Source organism: Polyodon spathula, chromosome 3, assembly GCF_017654505.1.
Source record: "Polyodon spathula isolate WHYD16114869_AA chromosome 3, ASM1765450v1, whole genome shotgun sequence".
Classification (NCBI taxonomy): domain Eukaryota; kingdom Metazoa; phylum Chordata; class Actinopteri; order Acipenseriformes; family Polyodontidae; genus Polyodon; species Polyodon spathula.
The window spans coordinates 15,717,526-15,738,489 of NC_054536.1; the positions used below are offsets into that span (position 1 = coordinate 15,717,526).

Here is a 20,964-nt window from a genome sequence, read left to right on the forward strand (position 1 = left end):
TGTGCAGGTGAACAGTGAGGACGGACATGCACTCGAACCCCACCCCTCACTTGCACCTCAGGTGTGAACACCCACACATTTTGGGCATTAGCCGCCACCGCAATACGATGCTTAACCCGAACGACATACAGTAACGCATGGTCATAAAAAGCGACCTGTGCTTAGTTTTACACGTTTTGCATTATTTTTTGTTATTTAAAATTGAATCATTCACATTCAGTGTATATAAATGATGGAAAAAATGCCTTCATCACCAGGGATTTTAATAAGCTTAAATAGGTCGAGTTTATGGGCAATGTCTCTTTAAATCCAGTTCCAACCCTTTTCTTCCTGCTGCCACTGATTGACAGGTAGGAGGTTCCACACTAAGAAATATCTGCTTCATCCTAATAAGTGTCTAACTGCGTTGTTATTAGTGAGTGGAGAGGGGTGGATTAGGTTTTCAAGCAAGAAGTGCCAAGCTGTTGAAACAGATACACGAAGTTGTATTTTTGCATCAAAATGGAATTGTGGCTTGAAGAACGTGCGCTCTCGTGGGATTGATGTATGTGTAATGGGATTGCTGTACTACTCAACTCGCCTGTGGATTGTACAATATATCGGGGGCTTCTCTTTTTCCCGTCTCCCTATCTCGGACTGGATTGATTGAGTAAGCGGCAGCTCAGATCCCGGAGAGGTTTTGCTGAATTATTTTACCGTTATTTTAGAGCCATGAATCTTTGGCTATGTCAGGGGATGTTGCGATTTTTTAGATAGACTATGAATTCAACAGGATGGGTGCGAATAATGGCAAACAGTATGGTAGTGACGGTAAGTAGCGCGCCCACCCCTATCCAACATTTACAGTCATTTAACTTAACTAAGAGCTTTGCATTTTCCAGCTGTTGACGATCACCCAAATTTCAATTTAAACAGTGTAGTTGTTTTTCCAGGTGATTGCGTTCAAGGAATTCTATCTATCTATCTATCTATCTATCTATCTATCTATCTATATAGATAGATAGATAGATAGATAGATAGATAGATAGATAGATAGATAGATAGATAGATAGGTATGGTCGCATATGACAGTAAGCTTGTCATTGCATTATAAATGCTCAGTCTATTTATTTATGTATTTGTTTGTTTATGTATTTGCACTCTGACAGTTCTGTATATGGTACGTTAAGTATGGTAAAACAATCGAAGGATGCAGAAGTGAATTATTATTATTAGTAGTAGTAGTCGTAGTAGTTTTTTTTTTTTCAAGCTTTAAACAGCTTTTATTGTACATTAAGAATCACTGTGCCCACCCCCTATACACAAGCAGTAAAAAGAAAAAAAAAAAAAAAGTCAAAACTACCATCTGTCTTGCTTTTCACACGTTTGGATGCACATGCATAGGAAGATTAAAATAATACTTAACTGCAAATATACACAGTTTAGTTTTAAAAAAAGTCTTTTTTTTTTAAAAATTGTCTTTTAGAAAACATATGCCAGTGTAAAAGTTTCTGGTTAGTAAGAACTACAAAAAGAAAAGCAAGCTCAGCTTCAACAGCATCCACTAGATTTTCTTCACTGCATCATCGATTTTAGAGATCTGATCTTTGAGCTGGCTCCACTGCTCTGGGTTTAAAGAAATTCATTTTCTTCCAGGTTTCATCTCACCTTATTGGTCCATCCAGTATTAGTAGTCATAGTAGTAATAATAAAAATATTAATAGTATACGTGACTTAAAATATACAAATTTAAGTTCATACCTTTCAAGATATTTAACTTTTTTCCCATATAGATGGCAGCCTCTACTGGTTTGTGACGAGTACTCTTCTGTGTGGAGAGTCTGTTTTTAGTTAAGATTGGAATCTTTTCGTGTTTGTATGTGTGTCTGTGTGTGCTGTTTGTTCAGTCTTTTCCCCGTTTTTTGGTGGGAGGAGGTATTCTTAAAGACATGTACTCTAGTTATGTTAAATGCATTTAAAAAGTTAACATAAACATTTCGTGCAGTACTAAGCTATCGAAGATGTAACTGCTTTACTGCCTCCATATGTTGTTCCTGTCATCAAAAAACTTTAAACCGGGATTTCTGGAAGCACAGAGCCTTATCTGAATTTTCATAACTGTTTTATAAATTGTGGCTGCATTGACAATGATTTGTAGTAACGTGTATGTAGGATTTTTAAAGATGTAATTTTATGTTTGTGGTTTCTATGGCAAGGGCATATTGAAAGTGACATGTTCCCTTTCAATCTCGAAATATCAACCATTACAAGTTGGAAATTGACCCTCGTGTCAATTGACCAGAGCACATATTTTAAAAGCTGCCTGCTCCGTTTTCGTGAGAACCTCTTTCTCTTCGGAGGCTGTTTGTGGTATAAAAGTACCTCGCTATTCCTCCTCGGAAGCCGGCTTGCCACTTCCTTTGGACGCGACGGTAGTTTCTCTTTTAGTCTAAATCTCACGGCTGCTGTTTCCAGTCTCGTCCATTTTGGATTTTGTCCAACACAAATTGTTTTGTGTCTCAGTTTCTGGTTCGCGTTCGTGCACGAGTTTTGTTTTTTTTTGGGTTTTGGATATACAGTATATATATATATATATATATATATATATATATATATATATATATATATATATATATATATATACTGTTCCTGTCTTCAAACCGGCTGTAGTTGCTTTAGTGTGCTGCGCCTCGTAGCTCCGGCTCGACAGCTTAACACATTAACCCAGTGCATAGCATTTTGGGCCTTTTTCGATGGTACATAGCACTCCCGTGCATAGTACCCCGAACATCCATCGGTACTTTGTGCCCCGTGCATTACCCGGTGCATAGCACTCTCGTGCATAGCCCCGGAACCCCCGTGCATTGTACTGCTGTGCATTGCACCCTCGGTGCCCTGTGCATTCATCTGGATTAACCCGGTGGATAGCACCTCCGTGCATAGTCCTGGTACACATAACACTCCCGTGCACTTCCTCAGTGTCCCAGTGCCCGGTACAACTCGGTACTTTGCACTCTCGTGCATACCACCAGTGTCTTACCCTGTGCTCGGTACAGGTGTATAGCACTCCCGTACAGAGCACCCAGCACTTTTGTCCATCCATACAAAGTCATTCCACGATTGTGTGAGATGTGGGGCCAGCCTCCCCCAGAGGACGGCCATAATTTGTGCGTCCAATGCCTGGGTGCTGATCATGCCCGGTGAGTGCTGGCAGATCCCACCTTTTGTGCTGTGTGCGCCAGCTTTCAAAAGAGGTCCAGTGCTAAGAGGACAGACCATGCTGAAGGTCGTTCCTCCTCCTCCTCCAGCTCTCTTTGCTGACACTCTCAAGGAGCCCCTCGCATGAGCTGCCTGTGAGCCACAGTGCTCGGTTTATGTCTTTGGAGCACAAGACCAAGAAAGCGAAGAACCGCAGGCACTCGCCCAATGCAGATGTGTCAGCCTTACGGGCACAAATGATGAAGCGAGCAAGCACAGTTCCATGGAGGAAGGCGAATTCGAAGGGGAACGGAGGACTCCTCCTGTTTAGAGGTCCCCCCTTCTGAGACCTATATGGCTCCTATTGGTCCGCTGGTGGATGAGCTAGCAGCCCTTGTGAGCAGAGCTGCTGCCCGGATCCAGATAACTTGGACTGAGGAGACCCAGATCTGCCGATAGGTTTTTGAAACCTTGGTGTCGACTACACAGCGCTGTAAGCCCCTCCCGGATTTTGTGGAGGAGTTGCAGTCTTCGTGGGGCAGCCCAGCGTCAGTGCCCACTTGCTCCAAACGGGTGGAAGCATTGTATGCCCTACAGGGAGCGGAGAAGCTGGGGCCTCAGCATTTCCCGCCCTTTGGTTCCGTGGTGGCTGCCTTAGTACAGACACTGACTATTCCAACGTTGTCTTGTGACTTTTCCTGCCCTAATAAACAGTGTAGGGTTACTGAGACGCACTTAAGAAGGGCATGCAGCGCAGGGGCACTGGCAGCAAGACTAGCAAACACTGCTGGTCTGCTGACTGTGTACCAATCACAGCTGCTGCAGGACCTGTGTACTCAGCCTTCTCCTCATATTACTAATGAACTGAGGTTGGTGAATGACCAGCTGCTCCGCATAGCTCGGCACAGTGGCCAAGCTATTGGACGTAACGTGGGAGCCCTTGTGTTTGCGCGACACCAACTTTAGCTCTCCCAGGCCAGGATCCTGGACTCAGACAAAGTGTCCCTGCTCAACGCGCCCATCTCCCCCGGCTACACCTTCGGGACAGCTACGGAAGAGATGCTGCAACGGTCTCACCGTGCAAGGAAGTGCTTCTGCGACCCACACATACCCAACACCAGGGCAACAGTGAAGACGAGGAGCTACTGCTCCACAGACCATTATGTGCACTGTCCTGGTTGCTGCTCCACCTGGGCCAAGCAGAAAGTACCCCCACAACCGACCCTAGGCAGCGACAGGCAATGCCTGGTAGACACCCCAGCAGCGCCCTCAACAGAGGCAGCGCCAGCTGAAAGCCCAGCAGGCTCAGCAAAAGCAGCAGCAACCCTGACGGGCTCCGGCCTCAAGCCCTGCTTTAATTTTTGCGCCAGGAGTGGCATAAAGTCACCCAACATCAATGTGAAAGACTGGTGGAGAGCATGCCAAGACACATGAAAGCTGTGCTTGAAAATCAGGGTTATTCCACCAAATATTGATTTCTGAAATCTTCCTAAGTTAAAACATTAGTATTGTGTTGTTTAAAAATGAATATGAACTTATTTTCTATGCATTATTCGAGGTCTGACAACACTGCATCTTTTTTGTTATTTTGACCAGTTGTCATTTTCTGCAAATAAAGGCTCTAAATGACAATATTTTTATTTGGAATTTGGGAGAAATGTTGTCAGTAGTTTATAGAATAAAACAAAAATGTGCATTTTACCCAAACACATACCTATAAATAGTGAAACCAGAGAAACTGATAATTTTGCAGTGGTCTCTTAATTTTTTCCAGAGCTCTATATATATATATATATATATATATATATATATATATATATATTATATATATACTTTTTGTTTTGGTTTTTGTTTTTTTTGTTTTTTGTGTTGGTTTTTTTTCGTTTTTTTTTTTTTTTTTTGTTCCTTTTTTTTTCAAAATTTTTTTTTTTTTTTTTTTTTGTTCAAAATAAAACATAAAAAAGTTTGAGTTACTTTTATTATTTTACATATTTTATTCATCTTTTTAAATCTTTTTAAAAATAGATAAAAACCAACAGTTCGCATACGGTGTTCACTTTTGTGTAGGAGGTACCTGAACTGAAGAACAGCTGCATGGAAGTACAGCAATAGATAAACATAAAATCCTGAAGTAAACAGAAAAAATGATTTCACGCAGCCATTTTCTAATAGCAATAGAACCCTCATAAGAGGGTTTACTGTAAAGTTTATGTTATGTTTAACACACAGTTTAAAACACAGGAGGTGGTTATATGAAGCAGTTTATACTCAAATCAATTTGTTGCAGCACTGACCAACAGCTAAATGAGAGTGGCAGATTATTAATGAGAGGATGACAGGGGGATAAACAGGTGCTGAATGTAGTCACATGGTTTCAGAAACAGTTTAGGTTTGATTTGTTTGGTTCTGATGAATGTGAAAATGAGCATGTTTCACAATTATGTGGCAACGCATTTGTTTTGGAGTGAAGTAAAGCTATTTTGTAGAAGCTACTCACTTGTGTTAAACATTTGCAAGTAAGCAGAGTTTCTTTTCTATTATTTAGGAATGAGTATTGTCTTAATGTCATGCAATTCAGCATCGGAAATGTCACGTGCATGCATATGAGGTGCCACTGCAGTATTTTTAGAGCATTTTACAACGGTTTGCATCAACCATAATGTGTGTGAAGATGGATTACGATTCAAAATATATCAGTGGCAGCTGATGACTTTTTTGAGAGGTGAAGGCTCACGTGGTACATGGCTGCAGAAATGAGTGGGACAAAGTAGGATGTCCCATTCCTGATTATACCATGGTTAGTTTGCAGTATTAACATAGTATCTTGCATCAATTCTAACATTTTAACATGCACAGAAAATCAATTTTGAAGTAGCCAGAGTAAATTAATTTGCTAATGACACATATCGTTTTTAAAAGTTAAAAGAGGAGTCTGCCAGAAAAACCAGTTCCAGCAACTGTCAACTTGACACTTGTCACTGTCCTGAAGGAATGCTTTGTAAGCGCGCAACCCTTTTCCCGCCACTTCGTTCCCAAATGAATTGCATTTAAGTGCCTCCACCGTAATCCTATCTCTTGGAGCCATGGCAATATGCTCCCCCTGTTATGAAAGTTAAAAATCACTATATTTTGCTCTCAAATGCATGCTGTATGAGAATTTGGGATTTTCAGTCAGGCATAATATAATCCACTAATGTTTACTTAAAATTCTCAACACAGTTTTATCCATTCTGCAAGTTCTTGGGTGTTCTAAAGGTTTGTGCGTTAAATACTGGTTGTGTTTCTTTAAATAATATTCAACCAATCATGTCCATTTAGTCCTCCCTTTCTCTCTGGTAAGATAGACTGGTGAATAGCCAATCACTGCATTTTCTTTTTTCGTTGGACTTAGTAGAGTGCGTGTCCTGTAGCTGGTTGTAAAATATCAGAAGCTCAGGCTATTTCAAGTTCTAATATGCCTCCAGATTATGTAGTAATGTAGAATGGGCACAAGAGAGGAACCTAATATATTTTATTAAACCAGTGGTAGGAGATGATAGCAAAGCCACCAGCAGGTACTGTAAATGCTAAGTACATGCACACCACGTTGTCCTTGTCCAGCACATGAGCACAGTCAAACACAAGAAAAAATGCACAGCCTTTTTTTGTCCATGGTCCTAGCAGATATTGGAGCTTATACTGGCCTGCTATGGCGTTTGCCACACAGCAGTTAATTTTATTGATCTCCTGGGTGAGCTTTTTGGGCCATGTTTTGAGAAACACGCAAACCTGCATCGTACACAATATACGGCATTGATAAACAACGTTATTGCGCCCTGCATGTTCGACATTTTTAGTGCTGCTTTGGCAGATTCAAACCATGATAATGCAGAGGAAACAAATCTGATAAGCAGATGCTGAGACTTTCTTCAAGAAGCAGCTAAACAAGTACAATTAAAACTTTCAGCAAATATGAATCTGTGGAAATCCATGTCAGTGTTTAATCCATCAATTACTTTTTCACAGACCAAACAAGCTATCAACTTCAGGGGAAGAGCAAGGATGACAAAAATATAGCAGAGCTCTGGTTGAAAGTTTAAAACTTCACAGAGGCTAGTGATGGACGGTGCTCTAAATATCTTGCACCCCCAGCACCTCTTTCTGTACAAATTAACCACTGCCCCGAAGGGAATATTAAAACACGACTTTCCCAGTTTTAAAACTGCAGGCGAAAAGTATATTCTGTCTCATCTAATCATCTGCCACTACAGTGTATCACTTGGCATGTCAGATTGTGTATTACCCCCATCATAACATCCCTATTTCAACAAGTTACTAATAATCTTATTGATGTGGCATGTTAATCTGGTTGATGACAGGATGTTATTCTTTTGAATAATAGGATTATCGCCAATGCTGAAGCTCTCCAATTACATTTAAAATCTTTTTCTGTTAACCATATATAATTAGTAACTTTTAAAACTTTTAGCCATTGTACCGAATCAACTTGAAAGCGTAACTAGGATGGCTTTGCGATGATTTTTGTCTGTTTTTAGCTATACTGTGAAACCATCAGTCCCTGAGTTGGCTCACGCAGAGGCACCTCTTGAGCAACGCCCCCAGTGTCAGTGTAACTCAGCCACCTCCTTGGGAACTGGATGTATAAACACACTCATCTGAAACCGAGGACATGACAGGATGGACAGAATAGAGCAGGTGGTCAGAATATCTTTTATTGTTATTATTATTTGGAATCTGCAATTATTTTTTTCTCTTTTTCTCCCCAATTTGGAAAGCCCAGTTTATTTTAATTCAACCCGGCTCACCGCTGCTACCCCCGCGCCGACTCAGGGGAGATGAAGACGGACACACACGTCCTCTGAAACATGTGCCGTCAGCTGTCCACTTCTTTTCACTCTGCAGGCCCGCCATGCTGCTACCTCATTGCTACAGCGTCAGAGGACAACACAGCTCCGCTGGTGCATGGTCGGCAGTGGAATAGCCTGGACTCAAACCGGCGACCTCCAGGCTATAGGGCGCATCCTGCACTCCATGTGGAGTGCCTTCAATAATACAGATCTTTAATCTAATCCACCCTAAACCAGTTCAGGTCGGAGTTTTACGTGTAAGTGCACTGTTTGTGTAAAAGTTGGGATTCTTATGATTGGCTTTCTTCGTAACCACTCCCACATTGCAAAGTGTGTCTCAGCTGAATTGTCATGGCTATAGCGTTCATTGATGGAGAAGCTCTGTAAATCCAGGTCATTAAATATCGGAAACGCCTGGACTTTCACAGCAGGGGTTAATTCTTAAGTGGCATCCCTGGGAAGGTATATAGGTTAGGCAGGGTCAATTCATTAATTAAGTAACAAACCTAGCCAGGAAGGCTTTCTACATCTTTGTAAGGGGTCCTGAGAGACAGCTTTACCTTTATTACTGGATGGACGTGTGAAAGTCAGAAGATTAGAACAGAGCATTTGGAAAATGTCTGAAAAAATGAGAAAAAACATTTACTAAAGAGCCCTTAATAATTACCAGACTATCAGTGGAACCTACTTTGAATAAAACACGGGTGATGTCACAGTGTGTGCACTACCTCCAGGAACCCAGTCTAGACTGCTGAGTACTTTCCAGGGGGTATTACTTTTAGTATGAATAAATGTGGATTGAGAAAAGCCCTGACCCATGTGTGCAATTAAACAGTCTTGGAATGGGTTGCCAGTGAATGGTAAACTTGCATCTCGACTCATAGTTCTTCTGACTCATTATGGGGAATAAAAACAGCGTGACAAGACATTGCTTAGGAATGTTTAATGTGTGCTGACTATGGTTTCAGTTTAATAAAATATGTTTAAAATTAAAACGCCAAATTAATTATTGATTAACTTTAAAGGACTCTGGAAGGAATTATTTGTAGTCGTGAGTGGATCCACTCCTCTCGTTATTCATTTTGAAGCGTTACTGAATAGGGTGTTTACAACAAAGCACATTGCTTACTGTTCCTGCTTGTTGCGTCTCCCGTTCCACATATTCGTGATGATTTTAAGATCTATATATCATTTTTATTTTTTTATTTTTGTTTTTATTTTGTTGATCAGTTTTAAAGTCTTATGTAAAAAAGACATGAACTTGATGACAAATAGAAATAAGCATTTGAAACATTTTGTAGATTTATAGATCTTACTTTAAAGGAAATAGTCTTTTTGGCCTCAGTGTCTTGCTGGTGAAAGGTATAGAATACTTTAGGCAGCCTGTAACATGCTTTCCTGGCTGCGGTTATGGATTGACATTGTTTGGAAGCCTTGGTTTTGCATTGTTGTCCACTTCATCCCAGAAGAGATCAAATAAAGGCAAGTCTGGTACTGGTGGCCTTTTTTTTCTTCTTTTCCAACTAAGTCCTGCAGTTTTTTTAGGTATGTTTTTTATACAAATGTCGTGTTTGCTGCTCAGGTGAGTGGCAAAACAGGTCTCCTCAAAACTCTGTGAGATCATCTGAGTGAAAGATGAGCAGGTTCTACAGTAGTATTTTGTCCCAAAAACTAAAATACAGAGACATTAGTGCTGTGGGGTTTTGACATCAGTGTTTTTAGAATCTGTGATCAATGGGCTGAGATGATAACAAAATAAGTGAATATGTTAGCACAGTCAATGAAAACAATGTTTCATGAGAATGTGGAGGATAAGACTTTAACTGATACAGAGCCATACGGAGACACAGGACAGCAGAGACTCCTGGAAAGCCACGTGTTCCAACCCCACCTCTGCCATAATAAGTCCCCATAGGCAGTGGAGTTTAGGGAGTCCTGTGAGGAAAGGAAAAAAGCAAATGAAAAGTGATGGCTATTTAATCTTATGGCTACTTGGATAGTCTGTATAAAAAGCATCTGGCGAAAGAAAATCAGAATTGGAATCGAAGCCAAGAATGCAAGATTCCCAGAGTTTGCACTGTCAGCAGGTTCAGAATTCACATCCACGACTATGCTGTTCATATTAAGAGTCCAATTGAATCATTTATTACTTCTGAAGGACTTTAAGAATTAATTTATCATAATAAGCGGCTCCATTTCAAATCCCTTGCTATTCATTTTTCATTTAGTGTGTCACTGAACAGGCTGTAGGGGTTACAACAAAGCACATGACTTACTATCAATGGTCGAAATCTTGCAACATACTTTTCCACATAATCGTGATGGTTTTACATATGTCCTTGGTCAGTTTTAAACTCATATATTCATAGACATTTGTATTTTAGGAACCTGATGTCAAATAGAAATTATCATTCAAAACATCCATGTTCACTTTATCTTTAGATCTCTTATTCCTAGTGAAACAAAATCTTTTCACTTGTAATTTTCATGGGTGGTGTGTAACTGGATATCTACCAGACAAACCCAAGTCTCAATCAGCAGGAAACCTGTACCACTGAGTGTGCGGTTCTTTATTATATAATTGTTCCAGTCACACACCATCCTTTATTGATTCTGCTGCACTTCTAACCAATCTAGTGAAAAGCAGAAAGGGATAAGGGTCAGCTGTGCACTGCTGGGAGAAAGAAGGAACAGAAGATTTACTTGGCTTTTAAAATACTATTTTATAAGTGAGTAGAATCCCAGAGACACTGTGCAGGGCCCAGTTTACTGGAGAGACTCTTTTTTGTTGTTGTTTCCTTTAAGTTTCAGCCAAGAAATATATTGTATTAATTAGAATTTATTTGAAGTTATTGTAATTGAGAAAAGTATTCATGAGGTACAGTAAATGCTTGTTACAAGTAAAGTACAAACAGTTTTGGCAGCATCAGGCTAAAAAATGTCTTCAAGGGAACTGCGTAAGCATGTCATTTCATACTGATTTCTATTTACATTCCCAGATTACTGGAAATAAAATTAGACTACTGTAGATCCTTTCTGAAAAGAATCTGTGTCATAAAACGCTTTTTAGTGTTCTTGCTGGGATGCAGCCGTGTGGCAATGTTGCCCCGCCCCTGTGTATATTTCTGTGTTATGCTGCGTGTAGTGTGTTAATGTTGGTGTATTGTAATTGGTACACGGGATATAATATGGTTTATGCGCACAAGTGTTTAAAATGTATATTTGTATTTAGGCATGAGGATTGCACAGCACTTCACATGCAGGTAAAATGTAATAATATGTGAGCACGAGGAATTGCACTTTTATTAATTCAAGTGCAGTTGTACCGCAACTCCAATTCAATGATTGATTAGCAATCGAGTCTCAGTACAACTGCATAAAAGCAGCATGTTTTCACTCACTCTTGGTTGTGTGTTCGGTGAGTGGAGAACAGGTGTGGGGAGAAGAAAGTAAAAATAATGTAAATAATTGATTTCAGCTCACCGTGTTTGTCTGTGTAGTCCATTTTGTTTGTCTCTTTGTTTTGGCTAAAGTGCCGTGTCCTGTGTTTTGTTTGTGTTACAACCTTTTATTTTCTGTCTGTTCATTTATTAAATGCTGAGCGCAAGCAAGCACTCAACTTCACCAAAACTCCATCTCTCTGTTTATTTTATGTTTTATCTGTTTCTGGTCTGCGTCACCCACTGCAGCTGTCTTTGACACGTGGTAAGCCCTTATAAAGATTTCCCACAGTAAAAGCATAACAAAGTGTATATAAGCCATAGTAAAAGCATGGTAAAGCATAGGCTATCACTGTATAGCCCAGAGAGATGGTAAAGCATATTAAAAATGATGGAAAGCAGGAGCAACTGTGGTAAATGCATATTATAGCCATGGGAAAACTGCACAATTACAGTGCAAAAATACTGTGGAAATACTTTTATAAGAGATATTCCTCCCAGTTTTTCAATTTATACACTTGTTCTTATTTTGTTATCCTTCGGTAATAATGGTTGAAAACTCTGCAACAGTTATTGTAACTTCAACACTGTATCTTAAATATTGTGTGTTAAAACAATGCAACTATAGAAGGTCAGATACAAAGGGTGTAAAAACCCAGTTAACGGGATATAATGAAGGAAGGAAGGAAGGAAGGAAGGAAGGAAGTTTGATGAGGACATTCATTAGCAAATGTTCTTGGAATTAACAGCCTTAATTTAGGAAGGTTCCCACGAAAAGAATCGTGAAAATATTTAATTGTAAGAATTCCCAAAGCTGTATCTCAGTCAATACAGGCGAAATACTTTTATTTTCAACAACCAAGCTTCTTCTGTGATCATATTTCACTTCTTGCTACCATCTTATTTGCAGCTGCCAGCAACCAGTAAATTAACTTTATTGATCAAGTTCTTGATACAGATGCTCCTCAATGTATACTGGTAGTACTGTAGTATTATTTGCTGTAGTAAGATCAAACTATCTACTACTGATCAGATGATATTAAACAGCATGCGGGTTAAATATACATATACAGTATGCTTTATAGATTGATAAAGCATACTGTATATGTATATTTAACCCGCATGCTGTTTAATATCATCTGATCAGTAGTAGATAGTTTGATCTTACTACAGCAAATAATACTACAGTACTACCAGTATACATTGTAGCAACATCTGTATCAATTAATTCTAATTGATATGTACATTAGGTGAATTATTAAAATACTAATAAAAAAATTTAATAAGTTAAATTAAATAATTATTATAGAATTGGTGATTGTATATATTACATTAGATAGACTTAGAAAAATGAAGCGAGGGACTGCATGGATAGACTTTGTGATCTTAGAGAAGGAGCTGCATCTTAACAAAACTAAACATTGGGCTTGCTCTTGATTGTCCTTGCTTTGAGAAATTTCTGCCCAAGCTAAATATTATGTTTAAAATCATTGCCATGCATTCATTAGTATAACCCTTACCAGCTGTATGTAGGTACTGTATCTCAGTATATCCATTCTTGCTGAAACTTCAGCTTTAGCTTAATTGGGAAGACAAGCTTGATGTGGTTAATGAGATCCTAGTATCTGCTTGTATGTTAAGTTTTAGGTTGGTGTAGGAAAGCTAGTTGTTCTGTATAGAATAGTAAAGAATATCTGATCATTAGTAAAAAGGCTTTGAACACCATCCCCCCCCCCCCCTTGCTGGGATGGGAAGGTTAATAGGTTGGATTGAATTAGGCTGGGGGGCAGGGGTTGCTGAGCTTGTGTTTTCCAGTCTTTAATGACCGCAATGGTAATTTTGATATCTCTGAAATTAATGTATAATTTGTGACCTCCAGTGAATTCCCACAAACCATTTGTGGTAAAAAAAAAAAAAAAAAAAAAAAAAAACTAATTGTTAATGTCCTATAAACTAATTGTTAATATTCCTATAAACACATATATCAGAAGGGATGTGCATTGCGTACAGTTCAGTAAATCATCATCATGGCTTCTAACCCATATGTGTTACATGTCGTCTGGTATACAGTGAAGTTCTGTTGATGACCATATTGAATGTTGTCGATTTAAAATGAACATTAAATTACCCTCCCATCATTCTGTGTGCTGAGCAAATTGAGAACAATTTGGGTACGTTTGAGAAAGCTTACTCTATACAACTGTTTACATATTGAAGAATATCTGATTACCAAAATATTTAGTCATCTAACTGGGATAAAATAGGCAACTAATGCCCCCCACCCCCCCAGTTTCTAGTTATTCTGCATCTACTCTTAACCTTGCTGGATGCCTGCTGGTACTCCAACAAGTTCAAAGTAAAAGAATGCACAATGATCGCAGTTATTTTAGAATGCGTGACAGTTAGTCTGTGGGTACCTGTTTTTTCACATGCACAGAGATCAAGATCATTATTAAAGGTCTGATGTTGGTGATTGATTTTTCTTTCCATGCTAATTGTTCTGATGCCGTTTTCTGATCTGCTCTGTTGTTTAGGCAAAGGCAGTTCAAGCATCTCATCCGACGTGAGTTCAAGTACAGATCACACACCCACCAAAGCCCGAAAGAATGCAGCTACCAGTGAAGGTAGGCATCTGGTCTTCATTAGCGTAGCCAGCCCTCTTGCACAGCGTTGACTATTTTTGGAAAAGCTGTACTTTGAGAAGGCGTTTAAATTAAAAACAAACTTTTCCCTGCAGCTGTCAGTTTTTTACTGCTTCCCGGTGGACAGCTAACAATCTGCTTGCTTACAGTATACAAGTGTAAGAAAAGGATGTGTAGCATAAAATTGCAATCTTAGTTGGTCAAGATATTACCTAATTCAGTGTAATTTAACTCTTTCGCTTGCTTATTGACATAAATGAGTTACGATACATGACTATTACACAAAACAACAAAAAACTTACTGTTATAGGTACAGTATTGCAGTAACTCAATACTGTTGGTTTTTAAACTGTAAAGAATATTTTTGTAATGTTTCTTTGTAGCTTAAAGATAAAGATACCCAGAGTATTATTATTATTATTATTATTATTATTATTATTATTATTATTTATTATTATTATTATTATTATTTATCAATTAGTATAGTCTGCTAAGGGTTTGGTTTTGAATAGGAGTTGTTGCAATCTTTTTGCTTTACATGTCTCAATTTGGTCAATTCGGCCAAGTCCTTTTACACTGTGTACAGAGTTTGCTTTGCATGTGCTTCCCTGATCAGCTAGGCAGCAACTTCATTCCTTCCTTCTGCTGATGCTTACAGTGCAATAATTTGTCTTCTCTGAGTTGTTGCCACGAGAATAATAGGAGGGGGTGCAAATAACAATAGTGATTGACTGACCGCTTATGAAAGGCTGCTCAGAGAGCTTGCTGCAATTATGTGGTTGTCAGTTGTATTGAGGGTCCAATTTGTAAGTAGCATCCTTGCTGGTTCATTATGATCTAAGCCTGCTTGACGTGGGCTGAACGGCACAATGTTCTGAATATTAAAGGTAAAAGGCTCAAAGAGATTGGCTTACAACTTTGCAACCAGATGCCAGTGCATATGGTAATTAATGAAGGTTTGCTGGATCTTTACAGAGGCATCTGTAGATGATTCTAAATTGATGGCCCCATCTATACTTTTTTTTTTTTATTTTATTAAAAACAACAAGTGAAACTTTTGTTATGACATGTCAGACCTAAGTTTTCTAACCATATACAGAAAGTCATATAGAGTGCTGTATTACACAAACTGTTACCCAGCCCAGGAGAGTCTGAGCAGCTGGCAAGGCCACTTGTAGGTTTTCTGGCCACTCCGACCTTGAGTGGGGTGAAAATCAGCTACTATCTTTAACGGTTACCTATACAATAATATATAGTTAATGGGAAAAATGTATAGCTAATGTTAATGTGATGTAATTTCCATGTGATACAAGCCATGTGATACATCTGATACAAAGCCATACCAGATGGCTTTATTATATCAATATCATGGTCTTCTACATATCAAATACATTTAAGTTTGAAGGCTGTTGCTAAGATACTCTATACACATTTGCAAACATACAACATGGGCTTATTATGAAAATACATTGTTATCTAATTCCTTTCTAACTAATTAGGAGTATTCCCTCACATCTTGGCCTTAGCTAATGCAGTTAAAGACTTGCTTAAACTAATAATATTTATGGTCCATTTGTTCATGTATACATGAAGGATAACATATTTCACCTGCCAGTTCAGTTCAAGAGGTTCTTAGTCAACACTGCAGAGGGCTTATATAGTTGACGGATGCACTTTCCACTTTGCTTATGCAAGACATTAAATGTAAAAATATTTTAATAGAAACTTATGGGGGTTGAACATAATGATGGTTAAAGTGTAATAGCTGGCTATGGACTCATCTAAGGAGCTCTAGAAACTTGAAAAGTGTGCTATTTAGTGGCAAAAGCGTGGGATCTGGACCAGAGAGAGGAACTGTTCCAATTTTCTGACATCAGAGGGTACACTATTTTACAACTATATTACAACACTTCAGCAGGCATAGTTTTTTCCTCAGCCTGCACTCTGACCATTTCCGGAATGACTGACCACTCAGGCAACCGGCCAACATGCTGAAAAGAAGTCTCTGTTATTCCATCTGACAGTAGGCATTTAGCAGTGACGTTGAAGAGTTCAGAGTTAAGGCCCAATTCACAGAGGTCTGCAGACCAGCAAACTGACTCAGTTACTTTTTCATTTGGTTGGCAGTCTATTTCCACCAGAATGACAGCGTATCGAAGTTTCATGTCGTAAATAGAACTGTATACTGTATAGAACGACTGAAAAGAAAAGTGAAGATTAAAGTGAACATTGGCATTAATTTTAGTTACCTACACAGTATAGCTGTATTTCCTTGTTCTGCTTGTATCCAATTTTGTGGCTGAATGGCACCAAGAGAAGGAAGCAAAATGCTTTATACAAGAACTGGTTGGCTTCAAGATCTCAGTTATGCCCATTTATAGGCCTGAAACTTGGCAGGGGAGATTGAAATGCGAAGTCCCATCTAATCTAATATATCCTGCTCCTAAACACCCAGCCTCCTGTTTTCATCCAGTGCTTTTTTGAAATTTACTTTAGGTGTTTCTGGCTGGACAACTGTGACGGCAACTGTGAGCTTAATGGAAGAGGATACCGATCTGGGCACAAAGGTTGTCTTTAGATTAATTATGTGGAGGGCAAGTCCCCATTTTTAGCCCTTCTGACTGAGGCACGAACACCACTTCCTCAAATCACCCAGCTGTGTTTAAGTCAGGGATTTATATATACCCACTCAGCCAGCAAAATGTAGGAATGGGCCAAGATATTGCAGCACAAAACTAACAGTATTAAGGTGCAGTAGCCAGCTGTCAGACCATATGCAGAGCTGGAAGACACAAGGGTCGGCTGTCTATACCCAGAGATAATACATCAGCATCAGACAGCGGTTAGGCCAGGGTATCCGTTAGACCACAAGAAAACACTTGGCATACATTCAGCCTAAATAAACTTGAACCCACTGGGCCCTGTACTGGAAGGTTTCATTGCTATAATTTAGACCACATTTATTCCATTTTTATCTAACTATAGCTCCCTGCATGATCACAATGAAAGCCCTGTTCAGCTGAAAATGGAAAAGTTCCATACCAATCATAACTGTTGTTTCGGGTAAGACTATACATTCTGCCGTAATAAAAAAAAAAAAAAAAAAAAAGTGAAATAAAGAAAGAATCTGAAGAGTAATCTGCCTTACAGGCTCTAGGGTTTGATTAAACAGATGTTGAAGAGAAGGGTATAGAGTTTCAGTATAGCTTTTTCAAATCCCTGTTACCGTCACTGAGCCTACCAGTAACCATTTTTTTTTTATAGCCTATGCTTTTGTAGTACAGTACATGACACCTTTTTCCATCATATATATGATTTTTTGTCTTTCATCAAACCTTTGTAGACAGTGGCTTTGTATTTTTTTTTAAATGACTGATTCACTTTATTCATATTTAGCCAACAATGGTTTCCAAACGTGAATGCCAGTGACTGAACACTGTGACTAAGCGAGTATGTTTTGATGTATTGCTCCTCGTTTTTGAAAAAAAACTTGATTTATGCTTCTCTGAAAGGTTATTTTTTGGGCAATTTTCAGGGCCCACAAAACAAGTTCCCAAACAAATGAAAGCAAAAAAATTGATTTGAAATGCATGCTGTAAACCAATGACATTAGGAGCCACTGCATGGGCTAAATTTAATTTTGACATAGCTTGAAAATGTAATATACAAATGCTTGCTATGAATTTATCAGCCCTGTTTTTCAGCAATGATAGCACGATGACAACTTCACTAGACACCCCACCTGCCATATGCTGCAGCTTTCATGCATTTTCCCAAGGAAAGAGTGAATACACCACCTCTGTGTGGACAGGAGGGGGTGTTTATTTAATTGATTAAGACTGGAGTGAAATAGATTTTTCAGAAATAACCAGGTGTTCAGTTTGTACCAGGCTGTGCAGCTGGAGTTCGAATCCTGAAAATTGTGTTTTCACAGGGGCAGAGATACCCATCCTAAACATATCTGGAAAGACAGCGTAATAATCTTTAAAGTGTAATGTCTTGTTAGTTTTGGAAGGCTTCCAGAAAAACTCTTTAACCCAAGCTACAGCGTACCGTTCTGAGGCTGGGTTGGTTTTGTAGACCTCGCTGGTTTTAAATGAGAGCTTATTTTTCACTAACCTTTCTAATTTTTCCTGGCATTATGGCTAGCATTCTGGGCTCCTCGTCAAGCTTTGCGTGTTTGTTACTCAAACCAGATGCCAACACAAAATAACTCCTGGAAAGGTTTAGCTTTATTTTGTTAATGCTTTGTCATTTTTTTACAAAAACAACACAGTGGAAATTTAGTGGTATGGCAAATGCAATAATACAATGTTATTAAATAAAATAATAATAGTAGATATTGGATATTGTACTGATAATAAAATCTGGACCTGACCAGACTTAAACTTCTTCCACACCAGTCAATTTTGGCACAGCGCTCTATTTGGATGTGTTTTTTGGGGTTTTTTTTAAAGGAAAACAGTGGAAAAAATATTTCATTTGTTTTTAATATTTTTACTTTTCCCAGCATGTCAGAATCAACATTTTAAAAAGATGCCTAGAGTAGTTAATGGCTTTTTATATGAAGATGTTAACACCTTTGATATTCTTAAAGTAAATTAACTTTAATATCACCATTAAAGGAAAAGAGTATTACACAGTCTTACCTGAAACCCTCTTTAAAACCTCCATAAATAACACTTGATAACATGCTTCTCGATACAGTATTATGAGAATGTGTATTGCAGGTCATCGTCTTCAGTGGTGTGTCACTGTCTATGAAAGTAGTAGTAGAGGATAATGTGATTATGTCCTGTCCCAGACACAAAAAGCTCCCGTTTTCTCACTGGAAATAGTGATATTTTGAAATATCACTGTCCTGGTCACAAAAGCAAAGTTTGTGGGGAATAATAGCCATTTTCTATACTTTTGAGGCATAAGCAATTAGGAAATAACACTTACTACCCAGGAACAAAAAATAAATAAAAAATTGTTACACAGTGTAATCCAACACTGCATTAAACAGGTATTGGCAGGCAGAACTTTGAGTAAACTTGCAGCTCTCCCATTCCTGCTTCTCTTAGGTTTTTTTTTTAAATGTTAATCTTAAATCCCACCGAAGGAAATGCCTAACTTCTCATTTAAACAAAAAAAAAAAAAAAAAAAATGAAGATTAAAGTACAGATGACCTTTTTGTTTGTGTATTTGCAGCATTTGGTTTTCCAGGTCTCTTGGCTGACAACCTGCTGGATTCAACAGCCCAGCTGGCTTACATCTGGAGGCTTTAATAACTTAAGACAATTTTTAAGCATGAGTTTGAAGCGATAGATGTCAGAACACCATCTTGTCCAGTAGTCTCAAATTGGCTGAAAATTAAAAAAGAAGACAATAAAAAGAAAATCAATCTAAATGAGTCCTTTCCTAGGATATATACAACATGACTATACTGTTTAGTTTTACAACTTAATTCGCTAAAGAACCTGTGCAAAATACACCCTTTCTGACTGATCGAGTAAGAGAGTATAATTACAGTTTAGTTACAGTATAATATTTGACATTTTTTTTGGCAGTTTTTTTTTTCTTTGGAATGCTACGCTTAAATCCTAGAATGTTAAACTCAGAATTGTCATAAACTGCACCCCTGTATCCATTATGTATGTCTTTAATGTTTTCAGTCTGAATGCCTTTGCCTGGAGAAGGGGATGAGGGCAATACATTTTTTCCAGACCCACTTTAGTTCTGAGCTTTTCAGACTGTAAGGCTGAACCTGGATCTAGTTTGATATATTATTTCCAATTTAATTTATTTTCAAATGTATTGTATTTCCTCAAAATCCCTCTCGGTTGGTGGTCCGTAACAGAGTTCTTGCATGGACTGGGTTTGAGCGAATCCCTCTGCAGTGAGTGGAAATTGGTGTCTGTTCATTGAATAACCATTCTTGCATGCATTTTTTAAAAGACTAACAGATACTTTATTTTGGTATGCAGTTATAGGGGCTTTGTTGGCAAGTGTTTTTGAATGTAAGAAAATACTAATTGCTGAGAATCTCAAAAGTGTTGATCCTGTGGGTGGTTCTGGAGAACATGCTCCACTGCAGGTTTCTACCCACAACATCCCGAAGGAAGTAGAGGTGGTAATCATTGAGATTTGGCCACATGTTCCTCCACAACAATTTAAACATGTGCTTTCCTTGCACAGGCTGTTTATAGAGGCCCGACACAACATGGAAGTATTTTCAAAGGTGCAGATTAACCCTTTCACTGCTATGCTGGAATTCTGAGCCAGGTTTTTCTTTGGAATTTTTAAAGAAAATGCACACACTTGTTTTCAGAGTCATAAGTAATTCAAATTATATTCAATCACAATAAAACCATATATCATTTAAAAGCTTAGAACTTGAAGAATATTATGTCCAAACTGTGTACAGAATTCATTACATGGTAAAATGTAAAAAGGTACAACATTTGCAAAGAAAAGTTGAAAAAGTTTCTTAGAAAGAAATGTTTCCCCATAGCAATTGATTCTCCTACTATTCCATTTCAAGTACCAAATTCTGGTGCTCCAGATAAAGGAATGTCCCCAAAGGAGATGTCTCCATAGGAAGAGGTCGTAATCTGTCTCCATAGGGAGACTCTTTTTTCCAGTAACTATTTAAATAATTTAAATAACATGCAGGAATATAAAAAGGCACAGACATGACAAAGTAAAATTACAAACATTTTTCATTAACTATGTATGTATTCACCATGAAGTGTAACTACTGACCTCTGTCAACCAAAATGTAATGACACCAAGGGGTGGTGTAAAATGTAAAAGTCCAAATTTGAGGAGAAATAGAGTTTTTCAATAATAAGAACATAAATGGAATGAGCTTTG

The 20,964-nt window shown here is 38.4% G+C and overlaps 1 protein-coding gene across 1 annotated transcript in view; it reads left to right on the forward strand.

Annotated features, from left to right (window-relative positions):
* Positions 1-402: 402 nt before the first annotated feature.
* LOC121312765 (F-box/LRR-repeat protein 7) overlaps positions 403-20,964 on the forward strand; it is a 94,007-nt gene continuing 73,445 nt past the window's right edge. The window contains exons 1-2 of the mRNA XM_041244505.1: positions 403-810; positions 13,999-14,088. Coding sequence (XP_041100439.1) covers positions 774-810; positions 13,999-14,088 — 127 coding nt within the window. The 5' untranslated portion in view covers positions 403-773. The remainder of the gene's footprint in view (positions 811-13,998; positions 14,089-20,964) is intronic.